The sequence below is a fragment of the Cyprinus carpio genome, chromosome A20 (assembly GCF_018340385.1).
Source record: "Cyprinus carpio isolate SPL01 chromosome A20, ASM1834038v1, whole genome shotgun sequence".
Taxonomy (NCBI): Eukaryota; Metazoa; Chordata; class Actinopteri; order Cypriniformes; family Cyprinidae; genus Cyprinus; species Cyprinus carpio.
In genome coordinates, this window is record NC_056591.1 from 25855572 (window position 1) to 25874633 (window position 19062).

Consider the following 19062-nt stretch of genomic DNA (forward strand, 5'->3'; position numbering starts at 1 on the left):
ATTTGAATATATACAATAGATGACATATATATATATATATATATATATATTGTACATTGAGAAAAAAATAAAATAAATGATGTCAAATTTCGATTATTTCCATGATCGATCGTCGTTTAAATTAACGATCAATTAATCGATTAATCGTTAACCATAATGCTGCAAAATGCGTATATTGCAGCCTCGCAGTCACCAGCATGACAGAATGTGCAAAAGCCACACACACACAAAACGCTTTCTCACTTGAATTAAAGGGGTTTTAGTCTGAATAAATGCTAGTAGCAGGATTATAAAATGAATAGATGTGATATGATGATTTCATAAAATGAAGAGAGCGCGCCATACTTTTGTGGCGCGCTACTAATTTTACTTTGTTGACTGTTTCCTATCCCGCACGGAGACCGCTGCACACTCCTCTTTAAATGATTGTGTGGTGCTCGTTGTTGTATTTTAAAACACAATTGCAATGTTTTCAACTGACATTATGGTATTTAAAATAAAATTATCCCAAACGTAACTGTGGCGCGCGTGTGACTGCGCTGCACATTAAAGGGATAGTTCACCCAAAAATCAAAATTATGTCATTAATGACTCACCCTCATGTCGTTCCAAACCCGTGAGACCTCCGTTCATCATTCGGAACACAGTTTAAGATATTTTAGATTTAGTCCGAGAGCTTTCTGTCCCTCCATTGAGAATGTATGTACAGGTATACTGTCCACGTCCAGAAAGGTAATAAAAACAACTTTAAAGTAGTCCATGTGACATCAGAGGGTCCGTTAGAATTTTTTGAAGCATCGAAAATACATTTTGGTCCAAAAATATCAAAAACTACAACTTTATTCAGCATTGACTTCTCTCCCGGGTCTGTTATGAGCGCATTCACAGCACATCCGGTTCGCGAACGAATCACTCGATGTAACCGGATCTTCTTGAACCAGTTCACCAAATCGAACTGAACTCAACAATAAGCATTGATCCACAAATGACTTAAGCTGTTAACTTTTTTAACATGGCTGACACTCCCTCTGAGTTCAAATAAATCAATATCCCGGAGTAATTCATTCATTAAGTGAACTGCTTACATCGGGGCTCCTGCAGCAAAACACTGTTGCTCACATTAATTTGATCCTGCTGGATTATGTCCTATAAAATGTCAGATTTTTAATTTTTGCATTCCTGTATGCCTATTTGTTTTTAAAAATCCGGCACACAATGCATTAGATCGTGACAGTGCATGCGTGCGTGCAGACGAGGACGAGGGAGCGCGGCTTTGGCTAAATTTATTTGGAGGTTATTGCTCATGTCTCATTCGGCACAAATCCAAATGTTTCCATATTCGCAATGTTTTTGAATGTTAAACTATTATTTATAATGTAAACTAGGCTTGTACGGATTCGCATAGACGGAAAAGATCATCCCCTTCACAAGAGCAAAAACGTCCTTGGCATAACAGCAGAGTGAACCGCTGTACTACGGTCTATTTAAACTGACCAGTGTAACCTTTAAATGTTTAGTTGACTATTTTATTTTCATAATGAACATACTGCGATGTGAGTTTGAATCGCTAGAATATACGTGTGCAGCAGGCTCCGGCGCGATCGAAAACAGCTGAGCCATTAAAAAAAAAAAAAAAAAAAAAAAAAAAACTTTCCGCAAAAGTGTTTCCTTTCATTTGTGCGCACACAATAAAAACAGAAGATTTGTGCTCTTGTGAAATAAAGCAAACAAACAGAATGCGTTGTCATCCTTTTTTTCGTGAATTTATGGAGCGCAGCCACAGTTCTGGTTTAAATCCGCTAATCTTAATTATTTAAGTCGGATATATTTCGCATATTTAAAAAAAAAATAAATAAATAAAAAAATAAAATATTTTTATGTTGGGCCTATTACTTATATAGGCTATACATTTTCCTTAAAGCATCCCATTTTGTCCCAGGGCTTGAGAACCTGTGCCCTATAGACCCCTTAATCGCCTACGTCACTGTGACGTCACTGCTCTAGCTGGAGGCAAAACATAAGGAAGAATTCATAGCAGGCGCGCTAAAAGTTTGAGGTTTTGACTTTAAAATGTCGTCTTGTTGTGTTTTTTGGCTGCCAGATAGAAGGAACAGCACTTTTGATTCAAAACTAAAGTTTCACCGGATCCCGGCCGACATTCCTTAACAGAAATCAATTGTGGTTGAATGCAATACGGCGTACAGACTAGATAGAGACGATCATAAATAATGCTCGTGTTTGCATTGCACACTTCATATTAGGTAAAATAATCTATGCATATGTACTGGTGTGTTGGTTTTATCTAGTACAAATCAGCAAGTTTATGGTTTTATAGGTGAAAAGTCGCCAACCTTCAGCACACTAGCTATCTTAAATGTTAAACAAACATACAGCGATAGATGTGTGTGCCATCCTTTGAATGGTCTCTTAAAATAATCCAACATTGCTAACTCATAGTTAGCCCAGCGATAGGTTACATTAGACAATAAGCCTTGCCAAATATCCCTCAAACCACCCGAAAGTAATTCATATGTTGTCTAGACTCTAGGAAATATCCAAAACCTGGTTAAAATGTTTCCAATGAGAACAAGATACAAGAACTACACCAGGCTTAGCTAAAATTAAATAAATTAGGCTATTGTAATGTTATCCACTCGTCATTATATTGTTGGTCAGATAACCAGTTTTGGTCAGTGAACTGAGTGATCAACTGAATTAATTGATAAATGTATGCTAACACCCACTTTTTTTATTATTATTTTTTTTGTCACGGTCCCGCAGAGTCAGTGACTGTACATATTCGGCAGTTCCGAACCTTCTTCTGCATCCATGTTTAGGCTAATAAATACCTCCTAAAACGTGCTAGTTTACGCTTGTCAACATTGCGTCCGCGGTCCGCGCCTCTTTTTGCCTCCAGCTAAGCCCCGCCCACCCGGAGACGTTGCAATGTTTACAAACTTTTAAGGAAACGCTGTTTGGCAGCTCGTGACTCATAATAACATGCATTCAAACCATTTCTGTTGTTTGTATTTCTCTCTTGAGCAAAATTTTACAAACAATAGAAACCTACAAGGATAATAAAATGCCCTATTAATATTTCCATCCCAACAGTTTTTGACATACCTGGAGGGAAGAGCAGCTGTTACAAGGCTGTATTAACAACATTCACGAATGTGGGTCTCTTGTTTCTTCTCGTCCGTGTTTTCAGATTTGGCGCTTTATTCCTAATCTCCCTGCACTGTAGGGGAGTACGTGTGGACAAACGTTGAATTCTAGCACAAGATAACTCATTCTAAACACTGCATAATACTACAATATTCGTTTTAATGCCATATAATCTGTTTGATTTGCCAGTTTTATGTCTATGTTGGCAGTGATCAATTATATAGTATATAATAAATAATACACCCCCCGTTTCTGAACTTGGTACAACCCAGTGAAAGGAAAACGTGCGACTTGGTAACATCGCCCACTGACCGCCAGTATAAAAGTCCTTTAAAGTTAAGTGGAGGTTGGTATGAAATTAACATAAAATGCACTTATCCATCTTTTTTCTTTTTGATTATCTTAAGGAAAAAGTATTTATTTAAATTCTAAATAACTTATATACATAACTTTAAATAAGTAAATGAATAAGCCTAAATTGGTTCTGCAAAAATAATAGATATTTAAACTATTACACTTAAATTGATGCAAAAAAAATAAAAAATAATAATAATAATGATAACAGCCTTTGTTCTCTCTTATGTTCCATTCTACAGATCATAAACACACACACACACACACACACACACACACATATATATATATATATATATAATTATTATTATTATTACACACACACACACACACACAAACTTACCTCTCTCTTCAATTTCAATAAGTCATTGTGGAGGTTTTTGTAAAGAAAAAAGTCAAATGACAATAATAGTGTTTATTTTTCCTTGTTTCAGAGCAATATGTGTTGATGTTTATGAAAATACAAGCATTTTAAATCATATGTTCTTTGCTTTTGGTTCCTTGAATGGTAAAAGTTCACTCACATAACAGACACACTTCATTAAATGTCACAATAATTATTTATTCTTACGCATACACCAGTAATATAAATATAAAATATGCATTTTATTTTAAAATTAGTGAGACATCATTATTTCTGTGTTGAGACATCCATACAAACAGTTTAATCCTACCAAAATTGATAATGCAGCTGTAACAAAGTCATTACGGTGGCATTCTAAAATTAGATACAGAGGAGACAATACTGTTGTTGTTGTTGTTTCTCTTTTAACATAGTAATTAGCAGCGTATGCACCACTCTAGAAACTGCAGTAAATGAAATGTCAGACATACCTATCATCACTGTAAAAACAAGAAACCCATTCACAGTGGGGAGAAAAACAAAACAAAAAAAAAACAAAGGATGTTTTGTTAAATAATATATAATTTTTTTTTTTTTTGTCTTTTTTTTGTTTGGTTTGGTCAACATGCTCTTTAATTGCAAAAGTCAGAAGGAGAAGTACTGAGCGAACCATTCTTGTCTCTGGGGGTCTGGAGAGGTGATGGGTGATTCTTCTCCTTCAGGAGGGCTGAGGAAAAAACAAACAGAAAGAGAGAGACAGAGATGGGGGGGGGGGGGGGTAGGAAAAATAGACAGTAAGAGACGCCGAGAGAATTACGAAACCACAGCTAACTAGTCTGGGCTAAACTACAGCTTTTCTCAGTACTGAAAACTTCAAAGCGTAGTTGATTGTCCTGTTCATGTGTTTTTATTTTATTTTACTTTAGTGTCTGTGTGTGTGTGTGTGTTTAGTGTTTTTTTTAATGAGATCCCAGAGTGATATCAATAGCCCATTACACTTGCAAAAAGGTACAATGGTACATATTATGTAAATACCATAGTTATGAATATGGTACAAATGATCATAGTATCAACATAAAAAAAGAAATTTCCGTTATTTGTTAAAGAAACAAACGAGTCTATCTCCTCACACTGTTAAAAAGTTCAGGTAAGTTGAATTTTTTAAAAATTAATACTTTTATTCAGCAATTAAATTGATCAAAATTGACAGTAAAGACATTTATGTTACAAAAGATTTATATTTTGAATACATGATGTTTTTTGAACTTAATTGCACTATGATATATATTACATAGAAAATAGGTATTTATCATAAAATTTTTAAATGGAAATTTAATCAATATTACCGTTTTATCATATTTTACAAAATCTATCTATCTATCCATCCATCCATCCATCTTCAAATTTATCAAACAACATTCAAACTTTAAAGTCATAGTCACATGGATTTCTTTGAACTTCAATACATTTTAATCTCCTTACATTCAAATTCCAATTTGTTCAAACAATTCAAATTCAGGAAGTAAATTGGAATCAAAAAGATCAACACCCATAGCCCCTGTCTGCTGAAAACCATTTAAATCCAGCGAATCAGACTGCAGCTTGATGTTTTGAGATGTTAATGTGCATAATACACTCTCAGAAAAAGGCATAAAAGCTGTCACTGCGGTGGTACCCATTAAAAATGAACTAATATGTACCATTTAAGTACTAATATGCACCCTTTACGAGTAAATAAGGTACCTTTTGAAACTTTTGTATCATTTATTTTTGAGAATGTATTAGGGCTGCACGATTATAACAAAAATCATGATTATCGATTATTCCCTTGATATTGTAATTACGATTATCACAATTTATATCGAATGATGTTTATTCCATTGTTTGAAGCAACTGCATGCCATATTTTTATATGAAAATAAACAAGCTGAAAACACTCAAACTGAAAAAACTGTATTGCTTTTCTATGGTATTAAGCTTAAATTGTTCGTATTATTTTTCTATATTGTTTTGGTTTATTTTTTAGATAAAAGAATAAAGTAAAAACATGCATGGTATTATAATGTTATAATACAACTAAAATTAAAACAATGGAAACACCCTTAAGATAATCTGTAAAAAACACATCTTAAGCATTCAGAATGACATAAGTGGTCTTTGAACAATAAATCTTTCGCTTTGAACGATTACATAATTGTGGCATCCTTAACTGTAATCGCGATTAGAATCTAGAATGTATCTGATGTTATGCGATAGTGCCATTTAATTCAGAAACTATGGACTGATAAATATGTCATTTGTTACACTTATGGGAAAGTGGATATAGTGCATTATTTATTTATATTAGTGTTCTTTCATCTTTACTGTGTAATTCTATGTATGTATGACGTAAAATCCATCATATTTCAATAGACACAAATTCAGTGTTTGGAGTTTCTATCTACATTTTAAATGTGCATATCTACTAAAAGTGAATTCTGTCAAATTAAATTACTGTTAACATGTTTCCTATAAAAACAGGACTTTGGGTAGATCAAAAAGTAATTTTTTTTCATAAAACAATTTAAATAATATCCTTATTCTTATTATTCAAGAGAGAGCATTTGACTAGATGTAAATGTGTAATCAGTAATTTTTCCATTGTCTCAGACTGTACATTTTAAATGTGCATGTCTACTAAAAGTGAATCTTGTCAACTTTTAGGAGCACATAAGCATATAAATGGCCTCGACGCAAACACATATTGACTTAAAGCCACAAGACTCAACAAAGAGCACTTTTAAAAATTTATTTTGACCTCAAGTGCAAAAATACTGTGTGAAGGGCCCCTAAAACTAATTCTTTAATAATTCTTTTAAAATGACAACAGATTTTTAAATATAAGAAAGGACCCCACTCGAATATTAAAAAGTGACTCTAGTTCAGTTGCTAAGTGGACCAAATGTCTCCCTGACATGAACTGAACAGGATAGACTGTGTGTGTGAGAGCCACATGAGTGATTCATTACAAGAGGACAACTCTAAAGTCTACAGTATTTACATTCACAGCAGCATGCAAGGAAACACGCATAATGGTGCTTCAGACTAGATGATACTTCCTGGGTCAAGAGTAGCTGTAACAGGGACAGCAAAACATGCATGATACGGTCACCTCTCAAAACATGCCAACTGCAAAAGCAGAGCCACAGGTAAAGGTTTATTGTTGAAAAAGAGTGGAAATATTGTATTTAAAGAGTATATGAAGCCTGATACAGTGTAATTTACACGTCCACATAGATGCAAAACAGTATATTATGGAAAATGAATATTTTTTTTTCCAATATATGAAAAATATTGCAAAACTAAAATATTCATTCTCTCTGATGCAGTGTGGTCTTCAAAGACAATAAAAGACATTACGTAACATATGAGTCATATAACTTCCATCACAAACAGAAAACACAACACAGAGACAGACACCAACTCCCAGCATGCACTGTGACAGTGGGGACACATGCTCCCATTTGCATTCCAATGCCATTTCCAAAGCTCATGTATGGGACTTCAGAAAATAACATTAAACACACGTACATCAGTGTCAGGAAAAAGCTCAAGTATCCCTTTTATTTGCCTGATGTGAATGCACTGGCTACATTTGGAATGGAATGCTAGCTTCTTGCATACTGTGTACACAGTATATTATTTACTATTGTTTAAAAACCATAGGAAATAGGATGCAATATGCAATGAAAATGATTTAGAAAATAGTATGCTACATTGTTAGCATGACTGCATTACGCTGCATGTTTAATTAAACAAGCAGCATGATATAATTACATAATTTGGTACAGTGTTGTTCTTGACTAAAACTAAATATAACTAAAACTAATAAAAACTGTTCTAATTAAAATAAGGCTTAAATAAAATATTACATTTGAAATTAGAAATTAAATGATTAGAATTTTTTTTAAAAAATGAACATAAATGTCACTTTTGCAACTAAATGTAATGTTAAAGCTGAAGTAAAATAAATTAAAGCTAAATAGAAATATTTACAAAATAAAAATATAAAAATAAAAGAATTCAAAATATGAATAAATACTAGTATACTAGTATTACTATTACATAATTCTACTAATACTACTATATTAATATATAAATAAAATGATTAAAAAATATAGATAATAAAATTATATTTAGTGTAAAATGCTATAAAATTATTGAAATTATTAAAAATAAGAAGAAAAAAAAGAGATGCTCATTTATCATGGAAATTAAAATGTTAAACCAAGAGCATTGCATGATGGGATACAGCACCCAGCATAATATGCTCTGTTGTATACTGCACATTTTGGAAAATATAGTATTCCATGCATACTAAATATTTTTAGCATGTGTAGTATTGGTAGTATTCCATTCCAAACAAGTGCATCAATTACAAAAATAAAATAAAGAGTCAAGGTGAATGAGCTTTTGCTCACCAGCTTAAATTATCCCATGTATCACCCCCAAAAGCAGCACACCCTTCAAATAGCACCAATCCAAATAAGAACTGTAACATGGAGCAAGTCTGAGATCAGGGCGACACACTTATTATTCAAGTTAATTACTTGTTTCAGAGGAGATCGGAGCCGTAATTCCTGATTTCATGCTCTCTGTTAGGCAGAGAGGAGCCTGGGAGATGCAAACACAAAGCAAACCATCAGAAGTTTCTGTGTGCATTTCCTTGGCACATAAAAGGGATACAACAGCTGCCTCTAGAAAGGTGGGCGGTCAGTGTGCTGGTGTGTCTGTCCGCTGGCCTGTGGTGCAGAGAGCGAGGCGTCTGCCGTGATGAGGTGTGCCTCACCTCGTCAATTTCTTGGCTTCGGTGAGAGGGGTTGGTGGGGGCAGGGGTTTGCTCGTGTTAGGCTCCAGCTGGTGAATGGGGGAGTTGGGGATGGGTTCGAGGCGGTTGGGCTGGGGCTGGCCGCTCCCTGTCCCGGAAGCCTCCACATTGGCCCTAAGATTGGCCGAGCTGCTGAATCGGGTGGCTGATTTGTCGTTCTTTCGCTTTTGCTACATAGGATGACAAGAAAGGCAAACAAAAAAGGAAGTTGGGAGAGCTTGATGCTCCATTTTTAAGAGGTTCTCCCAATGATCGCTTCCTAACAAATGCCCACCCTGAAAGTCAAGCTCGCAACACTCAGCAGAGGAAGCATCAGTCGCTCTCAGCCAATCAAATCAAAATGAATCGAAAGAGATGTGTCAGAGGAAGAGGCTGTTGAAAATTTCAGACTGAAAGAAGAATGGCTTGGAAAGCAAAGAAGAACTGGATGTCTAAACAGGGAGAGAACGCAGAGTAACGAGACACACTGACAATCACACGTGAACACACACATGTAATCACCGACACTTGGAAGTTATAGAACACAGATGAGGGCAACAGTGAAATATCTGGTCAAACAGAATGACATTGTTTAGACTGGGTCAGGAACTGCTGTGACGTATGGAACAAACATCATTTCCTCTTAAGCTCTGGAAAAACAAAGTTAAAAGGATGGTTCACTCAAAGATGAAATTCGGTCATCATTTACTCACCCTTGCGTTGTTTCAAAACTGTATGACTTTGAATTATGCAACTGCAAGGCTTTTACCCTTCCAAATGGGCACAAAGGGACCATAAAAGAATCCTAAAAGTAGTCTTCTGAGCTCGTACGATAGCTTTAAACATTAGATGAAGATCAGAAGTTATTTGCTAAAATTGGTCCTGAATCAGAACGATTCAAAAATGAATCATTCACATTCACTGATTCACTGAAAATATCCAAAATTAAATCTAAAAATATTAACATTTTTCATTAAATTTAAAATATCTGAAATAAACTCTAAATATATTTACCTCAAACTTAAATGTTGCCTTGGCAAATAAATAAAATCAATACATTTAAGTTAAGTTCTTAATTAAGCACTAACATTCTAAAACTGAAATACAGCTAAATAGAAATATTAAAAAAAAAATATATAAAAATATAACAAAATTACTAAAGACAAACGCAAATTCAAATAAAAACTGCAAATATAAAATTAAACGCTAATTCAGAATATTAAAATACTAATAAATACTTAGTATGGTATAGTATAGTAAATAGTATATTAAATGATTTTAGTATAAAATAATGAATACAATATTTTTAGCATTGGTACTATGTTAGTATTACATGCCAGACTAAAAAATTAAATGAAAAGAAAATTTCATTTACAAATAAGAATTAGAAAATATATCATACGGCTTCAAATGAATTGAAATATAGTTCACAAGTCACAAGGGCTACTTTTATGATACTTTAATATGGATTTTATGTGCTTTTTAAGCTTGAAAGCTTCAGTCCCCATTCATTGCAGCTGTATGAAAGACCATCCACCACAACATAAATTTTTTTTCTGTTATCAGTGCATGTTTGGAATGACATGAGGGTGAGAAAATGATGTCAGAATATTCAGAACAATCCCTTTAATAATGTGCGTGTGCGTTTCTGTGTGTGTGTGTGTGTGTGTGTGTGTGTGAGAGAGAGAGAGAGAGAGAGAGAGAGAGCTCTAGCATGCTCCTAGTGAAGTTTTTCCAATGAACTCCAGTCAGACATGTCAGTTGTATTGCCTTTGATTGCACCCTAATAACACTCCATTTTAACCAGGCACAACACATCTGCTAAAGTTATTTTTACAGTAATCAGAGCATATATGATGTTTAACATACAGCTGTAGAACAGGATTTTGATCCACTGAGATTTCACTGTGGAACCAAATGATCGCCACAATTTCTCTTGCAGCAGGTTGGAAAATCCAATTAGCAATGTAATTTATCATTTTTTGTTTTTTGTGTCATGCCTGGTTAGGATACAGTGTAAGAAATGACATTCAAGATGAACTGTCAAGCACCATTCACTGCTATCATTTCCAAAACTTAGTGAACTGCCTCTGTGTCTACTGTTTATATTTTTGAAACAATGTTAAGGGAATTTATACACATATAAACATGCATTTGATTCCATTTCTTTGTGCTCTGCAAAGCTGTTTTTCTCTTAAAAGAGTTTATGCCATGTGAACAGCCAGCATCCAAACAAAAATGGAGACCAATCAGATCACTAGGTTTTGGAACAGCATCTTAAACTAACCAGCTACCAGCTCCACACACAAGGACAAAGAGTACAAAGAAGAACTCTTACCTTGACAAGAGGGTTAATGACACCAACATTTGGGTTTGTGTTGAATATTTTGTTGAAGTTGGTCTCTCTGTTGACCAGCTCTAGCTGGTAAAACTTTTTATCATCCTGGAAGGAAAAACAGATTTGTCTCATGGTATTCATGGACAATATAACACCACTGAAATAAGAGTCTCCAGAACATGTGACTAAATGCAAACATCTGCTATGAAGTGCTCTGCAAGCTTAAATATATGAATAAAAAATAATTTTAAGCTTCTATTAAAAATACCATTTCATGTGATGATAAAAATTGTCAAATTGCTTAATATATTTTTTGTATGTGCATTTTATATGTCCATACTAGGGCTGGCCGATATGAAGATATTATCGTATATCGACGATGTCTCGCAAGTATCTACTAACTACTTATTACTTTCTACTTCAGTTTTTTTTTCCCCGCCATGAAATAAAAAAAGGTAACTGTGACTCTGTCTCATAATATTGACTTTTGTTTTCTCAATTGCAAATATGTTTCTCACAATTTAGACTTTTTTTCTCAGAAGTACCAGTTTATTACAATTCTGACTTTTTTTTCTCAGAAATGCAAGTATATTTCTTGCAGTATATGTATATATATATATATATATATATATATATATATATATTTCATTTTTTATTTTGATAGGACAGTAGCTGGACAGGAAGTGAAGTGGGAGAGAGACGGGGACAAGTTCAGGAAAGGTCCTCGAGCCGGGACTCGAACTCGGGACAACTGAAGCTACAACAGTTTTTAATCTTCAGTATCAAACCATATTTATGTTATTTTCATTTCAGCTTTGGTTCAGTTCAGCTAATTAACTGAACTGCACTCAGCTTCATTTGCAATTATTTGTATGTATCACTGAATTTAAATGGTTTTAATTTCAATGCTTCAGATGAATCCTCTATTGAAAAGACCAGGACAGTTGGTGTAATTTTAGCAGGTGTTAGTGTGATTTTATTGCAGTCCAAATTGGAAAGATATAAGAAACATTTTAGTGTGCTATTTTTAATAGCAAAGAAAGTTTTTTTTTCGTAAACCACTATTGTTTTAAGAAGTGAATTTCATAGAAGAACGGCTCTTACCACCAGTTTCTTGACCAAAGATTCTCTCTCGGCCACCATGTCCTTCAGTTCGGCTATTGTCTGCAGATCTTCGGGCCTGCTCTCTCTGTTCCGGAATTTTTCTTCTGTTCCCTCCAACCTGACGAGCAAAGACGTATGATTTAGGATGACATTTTCTCTAAGACCTTTAAATCAGTTGTTTTCAGTGTCTACAGGTACTGTATATGGTTAGTTGCATGATATTATTAGCATTTAGCACTGTTTCCCCCAGTCCAAGATGATAGATGAGATGAAAGAAATGTTAAATATAAATGAACTTACATATCAAGTAGTTGATAAAAATGACCAAGAATTGACTGTTTTACACAGGTTTTTTTGTGTTTTAATTTTCAATAAAACATTGTTGCTTTAGCTTAGCAACATGCTAATGATATCTTTCTGAAATCAATTGAAATAGCATGCAAAGCACTATTTGTGAAGGTAGTGAAGTTGTTGCTGACTATGTAGAACACTTCAAATCGTGCAGTTTCCATGACGATTAAGATGCTCTCTAGGCAGCAAGTCAAGTCACATGGTTTAGCTCTCGCCACTGTGTTTACAATCAGTTTGTCATCTGTTTGGGCTTGTGACTCATTACTAAGAGTGAAATTTGACTATTCTGACACATTAGCTGAGTTAGAAAGCAAAACTGACAGCTTTGTGCTTTGAACGCAGAATTAATGAAACACCCTTGATCATATCAGTGTGATGATATTGATTCTCACAATGTATAAGTGTGACAGTTAAAATCATCAGCACCTTTGAATAGCCGTCACTCAATCTTTCTTTCATCAACAGGAATTCTTTGATGATCTGTGTTGTCGAGGATCAATATCTCCACCGTTTCTGCTTTTTTGAAGGATGTTTAAAAATGTGTGATGAATCTTTAATGAGCATGCAATGTGATGCTTCCCCAGAGGTATACAGAGTTAAGATTGATGGCTGTTTTCTTATGAAAACCTTCCCTAAGGTCTTCACAACTGCTTGCAATAATGAAACTGAGGCTGTTTTAAACTCCTGCAAACAGAGGAAAACACTGCAGTTTTAACTACTAAGGGCATGCTTATCTATTCAAATCTATCAGCTTTGTTTATCCGATCCATCTTTCTCCATTCTCTCTCTCTCTCTCTCTGTCTGTCTGTCTGTCTGTCTATTCATGCATCTGTAAAAGTCATGAAGAACAAAAATATGTCTTCTTATGGACATTTTTTTTATTATTAATTAATATTATTAATAAATAAATTAATAATTATTAGTTGACCTCATGTTAAAAGATAAAACTATGAATACGAAATGTGACCCTGTAAACAGGCTCATAGTTGTTCACTGAAAGGCCTTTCTGAGTAAATAAGACCATTCTCATCAAGCCTATTTATCCATTTAAAGTGACAGCAGCAAAACAGCAAAAAAAAAAAAGAAAAAAAAGAAAAGTTCATGCAGCCTGCAGAGTGCACTCGAGCAGTTACAGTAGAGCAGCCAATGCTCCACACACGGGGATAACTGAGGATCACCGAACACATGAAATAAATATTCATGAGACTTAAATAGGTTGAAATTTTAAACTGGTTGGAGGACTCGGTTTGGGCCAACTCAGCTGTCACAATAATTAATTGCACATAGGACAGGACTGTCATTTCAATAGCTTTGTGTTATGTTTAATTAGCTGACTGTGTATCTCTGCTCTTCAGGGACACCTGGAGATGGCACGCTTAGGAAACGCTGAGGGATACAAGTTCTGACTGCTTCACACGAGATCTCATTCTGTTCAGTCCCACACTGACTGATAATCATATTAAAAATACACGCACCAGACAAAAGTTCAAAACATAATTTAAAGGAATAGCTCACCTTAAAATCATTTACTCACTCTCATGTCATTAGAAAACCTGTATGAGTGATTCTTTTGTGGAACAGCAACCAGTGAAGTACAATTAAGTGAGTACTGAACAAATGATACTACTGAACTGGTTCATTTTAGTCAATCAAGCCTTTTTCAAAGACTTTGATTTTTTTTTTTAATTACTTATTCAAATTTCCCAAATATTTATTCTATAAAAAGCACTAAAAGAATAACGGATGTTAATGGAACAGGTATCTTTAAGAGGAATCAAAACCACTAGGAATGGGAATAGGTTTTGATTCTGAAGAACAGATTGAAATTTACTAATTTGTGCATCAGCATATTCAAACTTGGTGCATCAAGATCAGTTGCCAGACACAATACAACTAATGGCATAATGGCTTAAATTGGTTTAAACTGAAATTTGATGTCAGAATACCTGGAATACAGCACATGAGTCATATGGACTACTTTTATGATGCTTTTTTGCCATTTTTAGAGCTTGACAGCATCTGTCTGCATTCAATTAAAAAGAGCTGCATGAATATCTACCTTTTTTTTTCAGTGAAGAAAGAAAATCAAATGAATCTGGAACTACAAAGGGAATTAATAAATGAATGATAGAATCTTAATTTTTGGGTGAAGAATTCCTTTAAGATCAGTCCTTCATACCCTTTGTCTTATGAACACACAGTAGAATCGTTTTCACAGATGGATTTGATCAATTATTAATTAAAACCACTAGGATTTAAATGAACCCCAGATATTTTGCACTTTGTAAATGCAACTCTATCTTTGTGTTGTATTTGGTGGGCTGCAGGGCCTTTTCATGTCATGACACACACTTCCAGAATCTAAATTATTCATCATTCTCAGTTGCAAATACTGAGTGGATTCAGGCAGTCAGATGAACTATTTTTATTCGACAAGCTGTTCAATAGCTAGATGTGTTGGTGTTCTCGTTCAAGTAAACCTAAATTAGGTCACATCTGACAGCTATATCTCCAGTCAAAGAGTCCTTCTACAACCCGGCCAATTTTCTATATTTTACACACGCATGCACACCTATAAACACGTCTTGCTTATATATGGCTGTCTTTCTGAATCAAACTTATGTTTATAATTCAAAGTCTGCAGCCAATATTTAAAATGTACCATTTTAAGCAAAAATTAGGGTGAATATAAATATACTGGGCCATTTTTTCCATTTATCTCTAGGACAAAAAGTCTCCCAATTTACATGTATTCACCTTAAATAAATTATTCACACATCCAGGGCAATAATATTCACAAAACCATCTTTTTTCACTAACCACCTATACTCATAGCAGCAATAATTCATCAAATGATGATTCAGTGATGGAGAAGAACATTATTTACATGCTTGCTTCTCCATATGAATGGTGCACCTTGGCAGAGCTCAAAATAATAACCCTAATCCAAACACGAAAAATACACATAAACAGCTTGATTTGTAGCTATTGGCATCTGCTACTCTTATCTGAGATGCCTTGACAGGGACGTCTGTCCTGCTCTCAGTTCTCACTTGATAAATATCTAGATATCTTCTCTGGCTCCCTCTCAGTATCTCTTCAGAAACACTGTCCTCATCTTCTCCCTCTCCACAAACCCCTCTGAGTCTACATCACAGTCTGGTGTCCTTTCCTTAGATTCAAGCTGTTTCATAGCCTCTGTTACCAAATGCATGTAAACAACCAGTCAAAACAGAAGTTACAAATGCAAAATATGCATACCGTATATTGTATATGGATTTTATTTTATGGTTCATGAACTCACAGGATCTGCAGGGCGGAGATCTTGTCCTTCAGCAGTTCCTGGGCCTTGTTGAAGTCTGACAGCATGTTCTTTTTTTGGAGAGCATTCAGCTCGGCCATCTCCCGCTCGTGTTTCTTACACAGGTCCTGCTCATGAGCTCTGTGAATACAAACACACACACACACACACACACCACTCTCAGTGACTCTACAAAACTCATGTAACCCCACAGCACTACAGCTGTAGGCCTGAAGGACATTTTATCCAAAGAGAAATAGATTTTGAGATGGAAATATATTATATTGTATAAATTATGTTGTATATTAAATGTTGTATTTTATACTTCTAATCTGGGAAATATAATCAATAGTTTTGATTCACAAAATTATTTCAGATTAGATACAGTTTCATAATGCTTCACAGGATGAATGCATGCAAATAAATAATAAAATAGCAAATAATTAAATAAATATTATTACGTATTTGCACCACCTTTCAAAAGATTGTTTTAATGTTTTTAAAAAGTTTTGCTTTCTCACCAAGACTGCATTGATTTGATTGAAAATACAGCAAAAAACAGTAATATTTTAAAAATATTACAATTTTCAAATGACTGTTTCCAATTTCATTATAATATAAAATTTTATTTATTCCTGTGATGCACAGCTGAATTTCCAGTCTTGGGTGTCACATGATCCTTCAGAAATCATTCTAATATGCTGATGCTCAAACTTTTCTTATTATTATCAATATTATAAATGTTTAAAACCATATTTTTGTGGAAAGCATGATACATTTTTTTCAGGATGATTTGATAAACAGAAAGTTCATTTATTTGCATTTAACATTATAACTGTCACTTTTGATAAATTCAATGTGGCATTGCTGAATAAAAGTATTTAGAAATGTAAAAATTAAAATAAAAAAATCTTAAATTAATTTTTTTTTCTGAACCCATACATATACCCATTCTTTCTTCTTGTTTTAAAAAAAATGCTTTAAAATAAGCTATTTGTCAGCGGGGTAAGAAAAATACATTTAAGATATGTTTTCTGAAAACAAAGCTAGGCAAATGTATTTTTAAACAATTTTTACAACTTTTTGGAGGACTAGTTTAAGAAAATATATTTTTCAGTATAACTCATTCCCTCAAAAAATGAAGTACACTGTCTTTTATCCTATTTTCAAACATTTTATTTTTTCAGAGGTTGTAATACTGTCATTCAGCTCAGAGCTAGTTAGTTCATGGCTCAGAGCTCTTTATTGAAGAATTTTTTGAAGTTATTTTTAGTCAGGACATGTTAATTTTCCATACTGGAATTTCTATGCGATATGACTTTTATCTGAAACACATACTCAACAATTCAGCCACACAATGTGATGGGTTCATATAAAGAGCAATAAAGCAGGATCTCCTCTAAATGATAACGCCTCTGGGGAATGGCACTGCAATGTATTTGCCGCATTTATCTCAGGACCTGGATATGTCAATGTTACATAATTGAAAATGAAATGAGATCAGCACCTGTCTTGCATTATGATGTGTGTTACTAAACATCACATTATCTCAAAACAGCCACTATGTATAATGAAAAAGCTTTTTTACTTATTAATACAAAGGTGAAATATTAATATCAACCACTGAATAAAAGATATAATGGCTGTGAGTTCAGGTTTTCTAATCCAATTAATTTCTCTTTTTAAAAGTCTGTTTTCTTTTCTTTAAACTACTACAAAAGACAAACAACACTGTCCAAAAGAGCCAGACAGCAACAAGAGAACTGTGGGCAAAAGAACAGACAAATCCTGATAGGACTTTCTAGGCAAGAACTTTTTTCTTTTGTTCTTTATTTCTTTTCACTTGCAGCCCCATTCTGCTTGAAAATAATTGAATTTCCATCTCTTTCATCATCACCAATGACTCCTGTCACATAAAACCAGAAGAGAATGTCACAGAGGTTGTTTAAGGATTGCAAACGTTCTCTACTGAACAAAGACGACCTCATGCAACCTCGTGCATGCAGACGTGAGATAAAATTTTCTCATTTTGCAATGAGTTTACACATGGTTTCCTAAATACAGTGGTGGATGAAGTACACAAATCAAGTACAAAATAAAATATTACTCCAGTAAAAGCGTAAGTACTCATTTTTAATTTCACTAACGTAAACATACAAAAGAACTTGATTTTAAATGTACTTAAAAACTAAACGTAAAACATATTAATCGACCAGGTTTATTCTAGCCAGCACTAGTCAGACTAGTCATTAACCAGCACTAATAAGAAAGATTAATGAAGATATTTAATATGTATTGATCTGCAAATAAGCAGTGTTATTTTAGAGTTGAGAAACTATTTCAGCTTTTATTTTATTTTATTAATTTTTTATATTTTTCATTTTCATTTTAATTTAAAGTTTTAGTGATTTGTTTATGTGCTTTTGTCTTTTTTAGTATATTGGTTTTTATTTCAGTTTTAGTTAGTTTGGTACATTAAGTTTTTCTAAACTGAATTAAAAAGAGAAATACTGCATTGACAGCTAACTGAAAATAAAGATTTTTATTTTATTTTATTTCAGTTAACATTTATTTTATTTGGAGTAATAATTTTTTAATGGTTTTAATTTACTTTCAGTTTTATTTTTAGTTAACCATAATCACCCTGCAAATAAGGAAAAATACAAATACGCTGTCTAAATCCAAGAAATCTTCAGTCTCCAATCCAAGACTCACCTGATCTGCTGATTGGCCTCACTACGGATCTTCAAAACCTCTTTGCCCTTGAGTTCCAGCTCCTTGGTCAAAGTGCTGATGTTCTCATTCAGGGTGTGAATCTCGTGGTCCAGATCGGCAATGTGCTTCTTCCTGCGACTGACCTCCTCTTGCAGATCTGAGATGCGACTCAGAAGCTCACGTTCCTGCAACACACGAGAACGCAAGGTAAACTGAGGTCATGATTAATGGCAGACTGACCTTACTTGAGTATGCCGTGGATTGTGTGTGGCTCTTTCTGAAACATCTGAATTCAGACACATGGAGTTCCCACAGATGCTATTTTCACATTGCACTTTGAGACTATGTTGGGATCTTATATTGATGGCACATCCATCTGGCTCGCCTTGCTTATCCACTACATCTTCAAATATATGAATAGTTTAGTTATGAAAAAAATAAAGGTTGGGAGCAGCCAGTAGACCTACAGCATTATTTTTAGCATGGAGGTTTTAGCACTAGAGTTTCATCTCTTTAGGGACGTCAGGAGCTAATGGGCCTTGAGT

General features: G+C 34.1%; 1 protein-coding gene across 1 annotated transcript in view; it reads right to left on the bottom strand.

Moving 5' to 3' along the window:
• Nucleotides 1-4472: 4472 nt before the first annotated feature.
• LOC109100509 (protein FAM184A-like) overlaps nt 4473-19062 on the bottom strand; it is a 107589-nt gene continuing 92999 nt past the window's right edge. The window contains 6 exon segments of the mRNA XM_042778359.1: nt 4473-4589; nt 8691-8899; nt 11047-11151; nt 12151-12268; nt 15806-15943; nt 18518-18702. Coding sequence (XP_042634293.1) covers nt 4508-4589; nt 8691-8899; nt 11047-11151; nt 12151-12268; nt 15806-15943; nt 18518-18702 — 837 coding nt within the window. The 3' untranslated portion in view covers nt 4473-4507.